This window comes from Callorhinchus milii, unplaced genomic scaffold (genome assembly GCF_018977255.1).
Source record: "Callorhinchus milii isolate IMCB2004 unplaced genomic scaffold, IMCB_Cmil_1.0 Scaffold3, whole genome shotgun sequence".
Lineage (NCBI taxonomy): Eukaryota > Metazoa > Chordata > Chondrichthyes > Chimaeriformes > Callorhinchidae > Callorhinchus > Callorhinchus milii.
Genome location: NW_024704744.1, coordinates 51054699 through 51068966, shown reverse-complemented (window position 1 = coordinate 51068966; position 14268 = coordinate 51054699). Strand labels below are relative to the sequence as shown.

The 14268-nt window shown below is 39.8% G+C and overlaps 1 protein-coding gene across 3 annotated transcripts in view; it reads right to left on the bottom strand.

Annotated features, from left to right (window-relative positions):
• The window catches only part of LOC121848538, a 16331-nt gene continuing 2063 nt past the window's right edge, over positions 1-14268 (bottom strand). Inside the window, exons 3-11 of one of the 3 annotated variants that reach the window (XM_042333098.1) lie at positions 13345-13445; positions 9521-9660; positions 8606-8756; positions 8206-8325; positions 7082-7132; positions 6433-6592; positions 4979-5054; positions 3613-3743; positions 130-182 (exon numbers count right to left, since the gene is read on the bottom strand). In XM_042333098.1, the coding sequence (XP_042189032.1) occupies positions 3647-3743; positions 4979-5054; positions 6433-6592; positions 7082-7132; positions 8206-8325; positions 8606-8756; positions 9521-9660; positions 13345-13445 (896 nt within the window). In that variant the 3' untranslated portion in view covers positions 130-182; positions 3613-3646. Of the gene's footprint in view, positions 183-1626; positions 1681-3612; positions 3744-4978; positions 5055-6432; positions 6593-7081; positions 7133-8205; positions 8326-8605; positions 8757-9520; positions 9661-13344; positions 13446-14268 lie in introns of those variants that run through there. The other 2 variants (XM_042333099.1, XM_042333100.1) reach the window with 2 other exon arrangements.

Genomic DNA, 14268 nt, shown 5'->3' with positions numbered 1-14268 from the left:
TTTTGATAACCCTCTAATTTTGTAACTTAAATTAGATGACCTCATTTGATTTAATTTGGAAGTTTTATTATTGATTAAAAATGGAATTTGTTCTCATTAATGAAGTCTGCAGTAACTGCTACAGCATCCTTTTCTGCATGTGGGTTTGTTGTGCACATGAGTAGAAGTCGGATGTATTCCACCTGCAAAATGAAATGCAATGAATTGTTGGAATAATGAAAATAAAATGTCAAAAAAAGAAGTTTAAAATATGAAAATAAAATGTAACTTTGTTTAATGCAGTATATTGACTACACATTTATAGACCACACAAATTCAATTCAGAAGCTTTGTGCCATTAGCAACTTTTATCTGTCTGTAATGAAAACCATTGACTAAACTATTGAATGAGTTAAGGAATAGAATTCCACTGATTCAGTCCATGATCCAATATATTTGAGCTTGTACCTCATGAGTCTCTTGTTTTTTTTAATGAGGGCTGTAAGGTGCCCTATCATAAAGAAGGCTGCCAGGTCTCCTGAAGTCCTGCTTGAATTCGTATATAGAAAATATTTACTATAGAAAATGATGTTGCCTCCATTTGGTCATCTCTATAGACTTAACGTTTAAACAAATATATGGTGGATGCTTAGTAGAAAAGTGCATCTTAACCATCACAGTTATCCAGTTTTGATTTTGCTAGTTTTGAAGCCTGCCTCAAGTCTTGCCTCTTTTGATTGTGCTTTCAGTAATCTTTCCACAACCTACCCTTTTCAGCTCACACCTGCTCAGCTGGCAATATAAACCACTTTTGAGACATCCTGCTGATGTGAAAGATGCATTGTGAATGAATATTGTACCTAGCACTTGTTTTACTTGTGTCAATAGCCAATAATTATTTGGTTAATTGCAACTTAACTGGAAACTTTATAGCTGATTCTGACATCTTATTGTAATTAGATCCTTATTGATTTGTGTCCTAAAACATGACATTTTTAAATTTAATCTCCAATGAAAATTGTTTTAAAAAACCAACTAAATTAGTGTTGAATGTAACTGCTCAGGGATGCATCCCGGACCTTCCTGTTCATACTAGATTTGACTTCCCTGTCTAAGTGATTAAATCAGTAGAAATTGCTCATTACAGATACAATACACTCGGAGGGGGGGACTGGACCAAAGTGGCCTTTATATGCGGTGGCCTCTTGAGTAAGGGTTTGTTGATAGGTGAAATTTCTAAGTGTAAGTGTAAAGAAAAAAACATGGGCACATACAAACCCATAAATTAAACTAGTTTTAATAATCAATTGCAAAACACAAATTGTTAATGTTTCCATTGGCACAATAAATTTCCACGTGCCTGTGTCTAGGAGTCTACATGCACGGGATCGGAGTATAAACTATAATGATAATCCTTGCATTTGATAGAGCACCTTATCATGTTTTCAAGACGTCTGAAAATGCTTCATAGAATATACTGTAAAGTGAATTGACTATATTTCGTGGACAAAACGCGGCAGCCAATTGCACAGAGCAGTGCCCCACAAACAGTCATGGATTGAGTGACTGGATCTGGCCTCTGACGGGGCTAAAAAAAATGGGTCACTAGTTGCATTACACAGGTGTTTGCTGGATAGAGGTGTTTTATTAAGGAAAATTGGTCTGGACTGTTCCAGGCTTGTTGATGACAGCAGGTGGATGCTGAAAAAGATGGTTAATTTAACAGGTTTGACTACTGATTCTATTTTGCTCTATTTCAAACACAAAGTACATTCTACCCCCCACCACCCCATACTTTTATTTAAACCAATATGAAAGTTACAGACAGAATAACAACAAAATTACATTTGTATAGCACATTTCGCGTTGGGAGGACATCCCAAGACACGGGAGAATCAGTTTTTCAGACCCTTAGCTGGGGGTTGGGATCGGGTAGGGTGTAGAACAGGTAGGGCAGCAGGGTGACCAAAGGCAAGGTCGAAGAGGAGCGTCTTGAAATGGGTCTGAAGGAGGCAAGGGATGGGCAGGCGGAGGGACTGGGGTAGAGTTCCAGAGGGTGGGGATAGAGTGGCATAAGGCCCACCCACTAATGGTGGGACAGGCAAGGCGGGGGACATGAAGCTAGTCAGAGCCCGCTGAGCGGAGGAAGTGGGCAGGTTGGTAGGGGGTTAGGTGGTCGCAGAGGTAGGCGGGGAGCAAGGCCATGGAGTGCTTTGAAGTTGAGGACCAGGATCTTGAACTGTATCCTCTGTAATGGAAAGCCAGTAAAGTCGGGCGAGGATGGGAGTGATAGGGTCGCGGATCCTGGTGCGGGAGAGGACACGGGCTGCAGAGTTCTGGATGATCTGCAGGCTATGGACAGAGGAGTTGGGGAAGCCGACAAGCAGAGAGTTTGCGTAGTCGAGCCTGGAAGCCAAGACGCCAAGCTTCCGGACTGACTTGGTGAGGTGGAGTGTGAATTCTTGGATGGTAATGCTGTTGGTACCTGAGATGTGGAGGCGCTGACGGAGCCAGTCAGGAGGGCATCAGTCTTGTTGATGCTTAACTGTAGAAAGTTAGATCTCATCCAGGACTTGATGTCTGACAGACATTCTATCAGCACAGCAGTAGTTCTGGAGTCGAGCGTGGAAGCGGGGAGGTAGAGTTGGGTGTTATCCGCATACATGTGGAAATTGACCCCATGTCTGGGATGATTTCACCAAGAGGGAGCATATAGATATGGACAGGAAGGGGACCAAGGACAGAGCCCTGAGGAACGCCTCATGAGACAGTTTGGGGGCTAGAGGAGAAGCCGTTTTTGGAGATGAAGTAGAGACAGTGTGAGAGGTAGGATCTGAACCATTCATGGACAGAACCATAAAGGTTGAGGTGAGAGGAGAGGCAGTGAGAATATATGCATAACAATTCCTAAGGCAAGTGATTTTCATTTGCCTTAGGTTTTCAAAATGTATATTGTACATGTTTTATGAATGCCTACATACTCAGCCAAACACTGATTGGTGACTTAATGGTTTTTATGATCCTGTGTTTTAATTTACACTGGGCAGTCGATTCATTTCAGCATTGATTCCAAGTGAATTCCTCGCCCCACCTGATCATCTCTCATTGTTCCACCTTGCATAGTTAAATGCAGCAAATTGACTGATCAACACCAAACACCCTTGTGTAAAACCAAGCTCGTGCTGGTTATGCATTGTAATTCAAATCCATGAAATTACTCTGGAGGCAACTTCAAAGTAGCCTTGAGAAATACCACAGGAATACTTACCCTGCACAGCAGTTAGATTAAAAGAAAATTGGTATTCTTTACATTACAACCAATTTTGAAAGAATGTAATGTTAATTATAATTATAATCTAAACACTAGGCAAAACCTCACATAGCAAAGTATTATATTAGCAGACAGAAATGAATGTTAATTGTAACAGATTTATAAAACAATGCCATCAATGTGGTCTGACTCTAAACTAAGAGTATGAGACAGCCTTGATTATTCACAATCACAGACAAATTGCATCCCTCCCCAGTTTGGCTGCTGGGTAATATTGGTAATTTTGTTATTAATAGCGTCTCGACTCTGTTTTGTTTTACATGGTTAGAGTGCATAAAATAAAATAGTTGTAATGTACTGACCTGTTTGACTAACTTAGTGGAAAGTATGGAAATCTTACATATGTTCTTTGTGGACAGAATTACTTGAAACCTTGTTTTTTAGTCTCCGTATAAATGGCAAAGGCCGATTTGGTAGGCTTGTTTTATGAATACTGTGGACAACAAAGAAAGTTCAGACTTCATTTGGAATAATTTCTGACATGTTATATTGTACTGGGTATAACTAATTACGCTGGGTACTGATACATGTTGCGAGTGTGTAGAGATTGGAGTGAAAAATATTTTGTCACCAATTCAGTGTAATCTTTTCTCTCTTTTCTGGTATATCACTCCTCTGACTTTGAAACAATGATTAGCCTGAAGAATTGTGACTGCCAATCGTGGAGAATGGTATAATTGTGCAGCTAAAAATAAAAATAGGATACCAGCTTTAACTTGACCAATATCCTGTGCACCTCCACACAAACACTGCCTTTGGAGTTGATTATAATGTGTCTGTTCAGTATTACTAAGCTGATATTCAAGGTGGCAGCAGATCCAGAAACCAGTTTGAACCAATTAATTATTCAAATTCTGTTGTTTTCCAACAGATCCAGATCTTCAATGAAGCTTCATATTTCCTCTCCAATGTTTTATTTAAAAAAACTTCAACTTTATCTTTCATAAACACCCTGGTCCATAATTTAATTGGGTTGGTTAGGGCAGATGAAAGTTAGAGGCTATGTACCGTATTATCAGTATTATTCTTCTGAAAATACAGAACCATTGCTTTTAAAAAAGACTAAAAGGTTACTAGCCAGCCATCTGATCATATTTCTATTCTTTCCAATGGGAGGTGTTTAGCTTTTGCTTGAAATCTATCTAATTGGGGCTCACTGTTACGAATCCCTTGGATGAATCTGTGCAATACCACATTTTGGCACCAATGTGCCAAACTTATAATATTTTCTAAAAACAAAATCAATATGTGGAATCTTATTTTCTACCTTTCAAAGATCTCATTCTTTTGAAACTTCAAATAATTACTACATATGCAAATTGATAATTTGAAGCTTTTAATTATTCACTTCAGCACCCTGGGATGCCCTTCTGACGTGAAAGTCGCTATGTAAATGTAATTTTATTTCTCTTGTCTTTATTTCTGCTTTTATAAGGGTAAATAATGTTCAGTTTTGTATTTTTTTTGTCAACAAACCATAATAGTAAGAATGTAAATCAACTAGTATTCATTCTCAGTCAAGGGAGCTAAACAAACCTAGTGTGTTATCCATCTGTTCTTAATCATACACAACCAGCCGACATGTAAATATGGATCTCATCATGACACACTGCATTTTACACCTAATAATGTGTTTTTGCACAATAAACGCTGTGTTCTTTTTCTTACCTCTCATTATTTGGTATTATTCCGTTATACTTTGAGCTATCGCCAGGCAAGACATCCTCCAATCCAAGCACGGCATCTGTGGGGCAAATACTATTTCTTGACCTATTTTTAAAGGCACTTTGAAGAAAGTGCAGTACATGATATGAAAATGGGAATATGCTCATATTTCTTATTGAAATATTTAAGATCCCAAAGGATATGGACAAATGAATTCTGAATATGTTTAACAGTCAAAATTGTATAATAAGGAGACGTGGACACAAATCCATAATTTAGGATTCATTTCGGATCAATAATTATTAGGAAATTATTTACTCACAAATAAACGACTATGGATAGTATACAGTAGTGTTATTATGTTCTGGCTGCAATGATATTAACTTCCTGCTGATGATGGTCTTGAGCCTGTAGAAATTAACTTTCTCTACAGCACCATCAACAGACACCTACTATTCATGCAGCTGTTAACATTCTTTAAAAGATAAGAAGACGATAGATCTCTACCACAGAAGGAAAAAAGTGAAGAAATGATAATCCTTGCATATAATGGGATATATATAATGTTATAACATTCTCAAAGTCCTTAGTATTTAGTGTGACTTTTGATAGACAAATGGCTGCAACAGCGGAGTAAAGGAAGGTGATAATTACAGNAAAAAATTGAGAGGATGGAAAAGAATGAGGGAGCTCAATCGATATTGTGGTCTTTCCAAATGCAGGGAACTTGGGATAAGTATCCTGCATAGGAGGTGGTTGGTGGAATGAATGTGCGTAAACTCCCACCATCCATATTATTGTGTAAAGTTATAAACAACCTAATTTCAATCCGATCTTTTTTTAAAAAAAAGCACTCCAGTGGAGCTGGTATCAACCGGTTTTCCTTCAGTTTTTCAGTTCTTTCAACAAATTGTTCATCAGTAATTGTTGAGATTTGTACAGTACTGTATGGCATAGTACAATTAACAGTAATAATCTTTGCATTTGATAAGCACCTTATCACATTGTCAAAGCATCTCAAAGAGCTTCACCAAATTGTAAAGTGTAGTGACTATGTATTTGTAGGCAAACACCATAGCCAGTTTGCACACAGCAATATGCCACAAACAGCCAGACACCGGGAGAAATTCCTTTCTCTTTTCAAATAGTGCCATGATTGAGGTTGTCCTGAACTAGCAGAAGCAACCTTGATTTAACAGCTCATCTGAACAATGGCATCACTAACAATGCAGCAGAGAGCATCCCAAGCACTGTGTGAAAGTGTCAGCCTAGATTGTGAGCTCAAAGTCCTCTTGTGGGACTTGAACACACAGCTTTCTGACTCAGAACCTAAAGGTGCCACCAACCCTGCTGACAATGTACTTCATTGTACATTTACGTACTACTGAGCTATCAAAAAGCCCCTCAGAATTAATTCTGAAGCATATAAATGGTGCAGACAGTGATAATCAACTTACCAGTGTTTTTATAATTGCTTCTACGTTGTGAGGATTCTGCTTCTCTCTTGTTTTCTGTGGAACGTTCCTTTAATCCCCGATGAGCTTTTCGACCAGTGTGAAAGAAGAAGGCATGATTTATAACTGGAATCTGACTGGAATCTTCATTCTTTCTTACTGACTGAAAGTAAAACATTTGCTGGTTAATTAAAAAACTGTTCAGTCTGTTCAATGTTTTAAAATAAGTTAGTACTCTTAGGAAAATCAGCCAGCATTCCTGTTTCAATTTCTATTCCCCTGGACCTTGGTGTGACCTTGAAGGGGTTCAGTTAGTATAATCTCCATGGTCAAATATGTATAACCAACAGTGTATAATTCTGGTCAGATTCCAATGACAGAGAGCCATGGAATGAGTTCTGACCCAAGTTGCTGTTCCCCCTTCTCATAGCCACATGCTAAAGTAAAAGAAAATAACTTCAACAAGATGTTTAACAAAATAGTTGTTATGTAATCTCTGATAAGTGGAAATTTCTATTCTATTTTTTTAACCTAATACAGAAATGTCACTGGAACTGAGGGATAGCCAGATTCAATATAACAAGTTAACAATCAGTAAATGGAGCAAGAAATCTGCCTGATATGAACCTTGTAAGAATCTGTCAATACTTACTGGAAAATTTAATTGCTTCACTGTTTCAGCATTTTTCATCTCTTCAGTTTGCTGAAAAACATTCAGATTGTTATTGTAACCTCCTAAGAAAGAGTTGAATGAAAAAGTCAATGTACCCTCTGAGGTCAGGTGCAATCTTTACACAACCCATTTTATCAGCTGAGGTAAAACTTTGGCGTTTCTCCCACCTCTCCTCTTACTCCAGGCTTAATATTGATTTATATATTGAAGGAATCTTTTTGAAAGACAGATGTGTAGACTAGATGGACTATTAGCCCACTTCTACCTGCAACTGTTATCAAATTAATTCAGCAAAGCTCCATTATATCTATGTAAACCAACTGTCTGTTCAAAATATCTTACACCCCCTGAATATTCTTGAACTCCTTAACTCAATCTTTCTGCTCGCCCTCTCTTTATCTATCTTTAAATCCCACTTTGACTTCAACCGTACCTATAGGGACCTTCCTCTCTCCCTTCTCTTTTGCTTACAATCCTACTCTGCCACTGTACAGTACTCTAAGACACTATCCTGCACGAAGGATGGTTTACAAATGCAAGTTGTTGTAGTCGACCGATTTTCTCGTTTTGCATAACACCCCATAATGTGCTCACCAGAAGAAGAAAAATGAGGGAGATTAAAAGAACATTTTAACTCAGAGGGAAAGTTTGAGAATACAGAATGCCTTACTACAAATGGTTGTTGAAGTTGAGTCCATAATATTATTTAAAGTAGAGCTGAATAAATACTTAAGGAAAAATATTAATGGGCATAAAGAACAAGAGAATGAGATTAGATTCTGAAACTCCAGCAGAGATACTAACACGAGAACAGACACGATGGATTGATCAGGCTACTTCTTTGTCCCCGCAGCCTAGAATTAAATCCATCCCTCTCTGTTTTCAAAATTCATCTATGAACTACTTTCTTTGACTGTGCCTTCCCACAACTCATTTTCCATTCTGCCCAGCCTCACTTTCTCTGTCAATCACTTTGAGTTGTTTATGTGCAAGTTGTTGTTCTGTGCTATAAACTTTCTAAGATCCCTTGAATGTATAGAAGAATGTAAATTCAATATTGAAAGGACTGGTCTCAGAATGCTGGCATCAGGATTTCTTTTCACCTTCGCATTTGCAGCTCTTTCCATCAACCTTTCCTCAGCAAATATTGGGATTCCTCCATTACTGCGATTTGCATATCGATTCACAAATGGTGCATAGGTTTTCAGGTCTATTCGATTCATCTGTAATAAAGCAAAAACAGGTTTCCTTTAAAACAAATTACCATCTAATTTCCCATTTTTTTCCAGTGACATTTTTGAATATGCTCCTGGAGATCACACCAACAATAGCCTAAGATATTTTCCACCAATCTCAAAACAGATTGAATACACAGTTGTCAATGTTAGGATCGATACATACTCTGAGAATATTCACCTGGCTTTTGCCAACATAACATGTATTAATGTGTGTTTACATTGCAGCGATCGCTGTTTCTAAACTTGGCAAAATGCCATTGTTTACCTGCTTGGCTTTCTCTTTGCCAATTTGACGAATGGAGATGGCGGGGAGAGCAGACTTAATTTTAGAGCATCTCTGCATTTTTTTCTTCCGCATCGTTTTTGGATATAATGTTACCTCGGATTCAACCTCACTGTTGCTATCTTCACTTGTCCTGAAAATGGCAGATTTGTTTTTGTTAAGACATTTTGAGACATCAATTCATTTTCAGGAAAATGTTAGCTCAATATAGAGACAACATTCATAAGAATCTCACAATATATCACCAAGACATTATTCTAACAGGGTAAATCCTTAATATCTGAGTTAAAAAGATCACAGAGGATGGATGGGCAAGACCATGGAATGCTTTAAAAGTGAAGATGAGTATTATAAACTTGATCCTCTGGGGGATGGAGTGCCAGGGGAGCCAGGCAAGGATGGAGGTGATAGGTTTGTGGAGCCTGGGAACATTATCACTCTAACCCATGTGAACCTCACTCCAACGTGCTCAGAAAAATTGTAGATTGTGAGTTCAGCCTTAAGGTCAGCCTAATGCACCTCCGGTTATTGGCAGGTTCCCCTGTTTGAAAATCAGGGTCAATATTAATGACTTCTGTTACAAATTGCTGCAAATTAGATCCAGTTGAAACTCTGGACGCTTAACATTGGGATCCTGCAGAAACTACTGTTTCCTTGATTATTAAATGTTTTCTACATTTTTTAAATGCAGAGGAGTGGGATTGATTTGGATAGCTCTTCTTAAAGAGCCAGCACAGACATGATGGGGCGAATGGCCTCCTTCTGCATAATTTTATGATTCACTGGTTGTGCAATGTGTCAGGTTATTACATATATGTGTATAAACTCTACATAAAATTATTATTTCAGAATCTTAAAGGCTATTTTAGATAATTCTATTTGCTTTGGTTCACATACTCTGACTCCAGCACAGCTTCGGACACATTCATCTGGTTCAGAAGAGAGCAACATTTCTGTAGTGACTCTTGTAGTACCTTGTCTTCCAGCTGAAGAAAGTTCTTCACTTGATGATGTTTTGGTTGTTTTTCCAAGTTGTCCTATAGAAAATATATTCATATTAAATCCCTGCTCTAAGCTGTAAGAAATCATTTAGTCAGAGCACCAACAATGGCAATGACATTTGTATGGTGCTTTTCACATCAGGAGGAGCATGTCAAGTGAGGTACTTCATAATACTGCTGCTATTGATGTGAATAGCTATAATCTGGATTAGTAAACTGCATTCAAGTACATATTAACTACAGCAGAAAGTAAAGACAGGGGAAAAATGACAAATTGGGGTTCAGATGAAAGTGTGCTTCAGAGAACCGAATATGTGAATAATCCAAATCTGAATCTAAAATTCAGACAAAACAAAACACTGACAGAACAGAATTCCTCTGCGAATCATTGAAGAAAACAGCATTTTAAATTGTATTTATAATAATAATAATAATAATCCTTGCATTTGTTATAGCGCTTTTCACGTCGGGAGGACGTCCCAAAGCGCTTCACAGAATATACTGTAAAGTGAATTGACTGTATATTTGTGGGCGAACGCGGCAGCCAATTGCGCACAGCAATGTCCCACAAACAGTCGTAGATTGAAAATGACCAATTTATTATTGTTTTTGGTTTTGGAGGGATTATTATTAGGCGTGTGGAGCAAGGAAACTTGCCCAAGGTTTCGCCCTCTGCCTGGAATTGAACTCAGGTCTCTCGCTTGCAAAGCGAGTGCTCCAACCACTGAGCTACAGGACTCCACAGATACAGGACTCCACAGATACAGTATATAGACACACACACAGATACAGTATATAGTCACACACACAGATACAGTATATAGTCACACACACAGATACAGTATATAGACACACACACAGATACAGTATATAGACACACACACAGATACAGTATATAGACACACACACAGATACAGTATATAGTCACACACACAGATACAGTATATAGACACACACACAGATACAGTATATAGTCACACACACAGATACAGTATATAGACACACACACAGATACAGTATATAGACACACAGACAGATACAGTATATAGTCACACACACAGATACAGTATATAGTCACACACACAGATACAGTATATAGTATATTTGTATCTCATACCCCTGTACAGCTCCTACCCAGTTTACAAGGGCAAACAGATATCTGAGATGGAAACACCCTTTACATGTCTGTAAGATTTAAATGAATTGACCGGAACAAAGTTGTAGTTTTCCCAAACATATGTGTTCCATACATAAAAATGTGATTTGAAATCCCCTTTCCTCCAAATTTCTGAATAACTGTAATGTCTAAAGCTGTCTGAAAGTGCTCAGAGCTGTCCTCTTCTATTGTGAGGCCATTGTCTCCCACTGGCGATGCACGTTTGGCTGCCACCCCTGACCCAAGCCACCCCCTTCCAAAATGCCCCCACTTCTACTCCCCACCCTTTGTTACTCCCACTCAGTCCTTCTCTCCTACCGCCCCCCCACCATCTTCTCTCCCTCCTGGACCCTCCCATGGCCTCCCTCTGCTCCGGTCTGGGCATCCTCCATCGGGCTCATCACGGCATTCGGTGATGGTTGTCCCAGAGCAGCCACCCCGACTGCCACATCGTCCACCTACTCCACAATGCTTGCTTTGTCTACTCACAGGTCATTCTTGAGGCCAAAAATAACCCCAAATTCCTGTTCTCCACTACCCACCACCTCCACGCCCCCTCTCAAGCACCCTCCATCCTCGCTTCTGATGCCAAGTGCAAAGAGGTCCTGGACATCTTTATCTCTAAGATAAATAACAGCTGCCTGGCTGCCTCTTTCTCCCCACCACATGTTGTCTACCAACCCCCCCATGCCTCCTTCATCCTACTACGGCCCCCACTCTACACACCTTTCGAGTGACTCATTTTTCCCTCCTCTGCCCATTGCTCGCTAACACAATCAAGCAGTCCCTCTCCTCAGACTCTGTTCCACTCCCCCTCAAAACTGTTGTCCTAACTCCTCTCCTCAAAAACCTACCCCCAATGCTTCCAACTTCACAAACACCAGACTGATCTCAAACCTGCCCTTCTTGGGCAAAGTTTTGGAACCCGTCGTTGCAAATCAACTTTGCTCACACCTCTCACTCCATCCTCTTCCTGGACCTCTCCACTGTGTTCGACACAGTCGGTCAAGCCATCTTCCTCCACTGCCTCTCCTCCCTCATCTACCTTAGTGGGACCGCACTCGCATGGTTCGAGTCCCACTTAACAAATAGCCAACAATACATCTCAGCAAATGTTTTTTCCTCCTGCTCCACCCAGTCACTTGCAGAGTACCCTGAGGCTCTATCCTTCTTTTCTTTATCTACATGCTCCCTTTCGGCGATGTCATCTGCAAACATGGGGTCTACTTCCACATGTATGTGGATGACACCCAAATCTATTTCTTCTCCAGCTGCGACTCCCAGTCCACTGATATCCTGTCAGCTTGTTTGACGGACAACAAGGCCTGAATGAGTGCAAATATCCTGCAGCTGAATGTCGACAAGACGGAAGCTATAGTTCTTGGTTCCCATCAATGTTTTCTCTCCTGAGCTCTCCCTCAGATTCACTAAACCCGTGCGCAACATAGGAGTTAGGTTCGATTCCTTTCTCCCTCACATCCGTTTCCTGACCAGGACTTTTTTTTCTACCTCCGTCACATTGCCTGCCTCTGTCCGAACCTCACAACCAGCACAGCCAAATCCCTTGTCCACATCTACGCCACTTTGCAGCTGGACTATTCCAATGCCGTCCTTGCTGGTCTCCCCAGCTCCACCATACACAGAATTAAATTAATCCAAAACTCCATGCCCCCAACACACCAGTCCTTGCCAGGCTCCACTATCTCCCAGTTACCGAACGGATCGATTTCAAGAGGCTTTCACGCATTTTCAAATCCCTTCATACCCTGGCATCTCCCTACCTATCCGATCTGTTTAGCCCCCACTCTATTACCCGCTGCTTCCACTCAGCTGGCTCCGGCCTCCTGTTTGTCCCTTGTCCCCACCGTTCCACCATCAGTGGCTGTGCCTTCAGCCACTACACCCCAAAACTCTGGAACTTTCTTCCTCAATCCCTCTGCCTTGCCCCCTCCCTCCCCATATTCAAATCCCGCCTAAAGACCTTCCTTTTTGATGGTGGTTATGGTGATCACTCCCTGGCTAATTATTTGACTCCTGTCAAATGCTCCGGGATACTACCCCACTTAAAGGGCGCTATACAAATGCAAGTTGTTGTTGTTGAAGAGGACTTTCAGGTGGCACTCCATTGCATATCAATTTCATTAAGTTGTTATCCTGTAAAATAGTGGAGGGATTCAATTTACTTTGCTCCCTTTATCCCCACAAACCAAATCCCTAATGAGTAGAGTGGCCCTAGCTTGATAGGCAGTGGAAGCTTACCAGTCAGTTTACTCAATGACAAACTATGCTGTTTTCGGCTGGTTGAACTCTAGCAGTGTCTCAACATACACTCTGGAGTCCCCAAGCCTTGGGTTTTCAACCTGTACGTAATGTGGAACTCTCAATCTGGTTTGATGATGGTGATGATGAAGAATGATGATGGGTTTTGGTATGTGTCAAACACCCCATCAATCCTATAAAATGTAACTGGTTATAGATGTGAATTGCATTTGATTAATAATTGCAATATCAAAATGCAGCCTTATAAATTTACAAATCAGTGAATATCATTCAACCAGTCTCACCTCAACAGGCAGGCTGTTTAGTTTGAATCTTCCTTCCCCGTTGTCCAACTGAATTGGCCTGGAACTTGAATCTGTTTCAGCAAATTCTGTCTCCCCATTTTCTTGGCAAAATCAAAGATGATTTAATATCTTAAATGTCTTTTTGCAGAAGATCCATTCAAAAAGAATGCAATTATTTTGAGGCTGTTATTATTTCAGCACAGTAATTCATCAATTCGGCAGGATCACTGCCTTATTGAGGCAGCTCATCAATCTACAGGATGCAATGAACTAAGTGAGATATTTACAACAGCAAATCATCTATAATTGTGGTGTAGTGGGTTGGTACTTGGATTCTCCAAGCTAAGTGACAGTGTCATGGAAAGAGAGAATGTGTATTTCTGCAATTACTTCCCACACAAAAGATTCTTGATCTGATCCATCAGATGTCATCAATTAGTGGGAGGAGATGCCAGCATACCTTTCTGGCAATTTACTGTGGCTACTTTAACCCATGGATTTGAGCTTATGATTTCTGGAACTGCATCCCTGGGAGTTGAAATTGCACTTGGATTTACCCTATTTATGTGGCATTTTTCAGAGCATCCAGTATTTGGCCAATTCTTAATTCTTAAGCAATTTTTCTGGAAATTTCTTGTTTCTTTTAAGAACTGCAGAAAAATGGCTTCATAGTTAATCCTGAATTGTTAATTGACAAATCCTGCCTGCTCTGAAATACTAAGAAACTGAAGTAACACACAGGTGGAATTTCTTCCCTTCAATCTCAAATCTATTCTTTATAAAGAGGATTATTCTTTTGTAGCTCTTATAAAATGTAACAGTTAGGATGGAGAATAAATATGGTATTTAAATGCAGACTGAGTACAATGGGACTAGTGAAAATAATAATGACAGTGAAGAACAAATTTGGGATAAGATAAAATT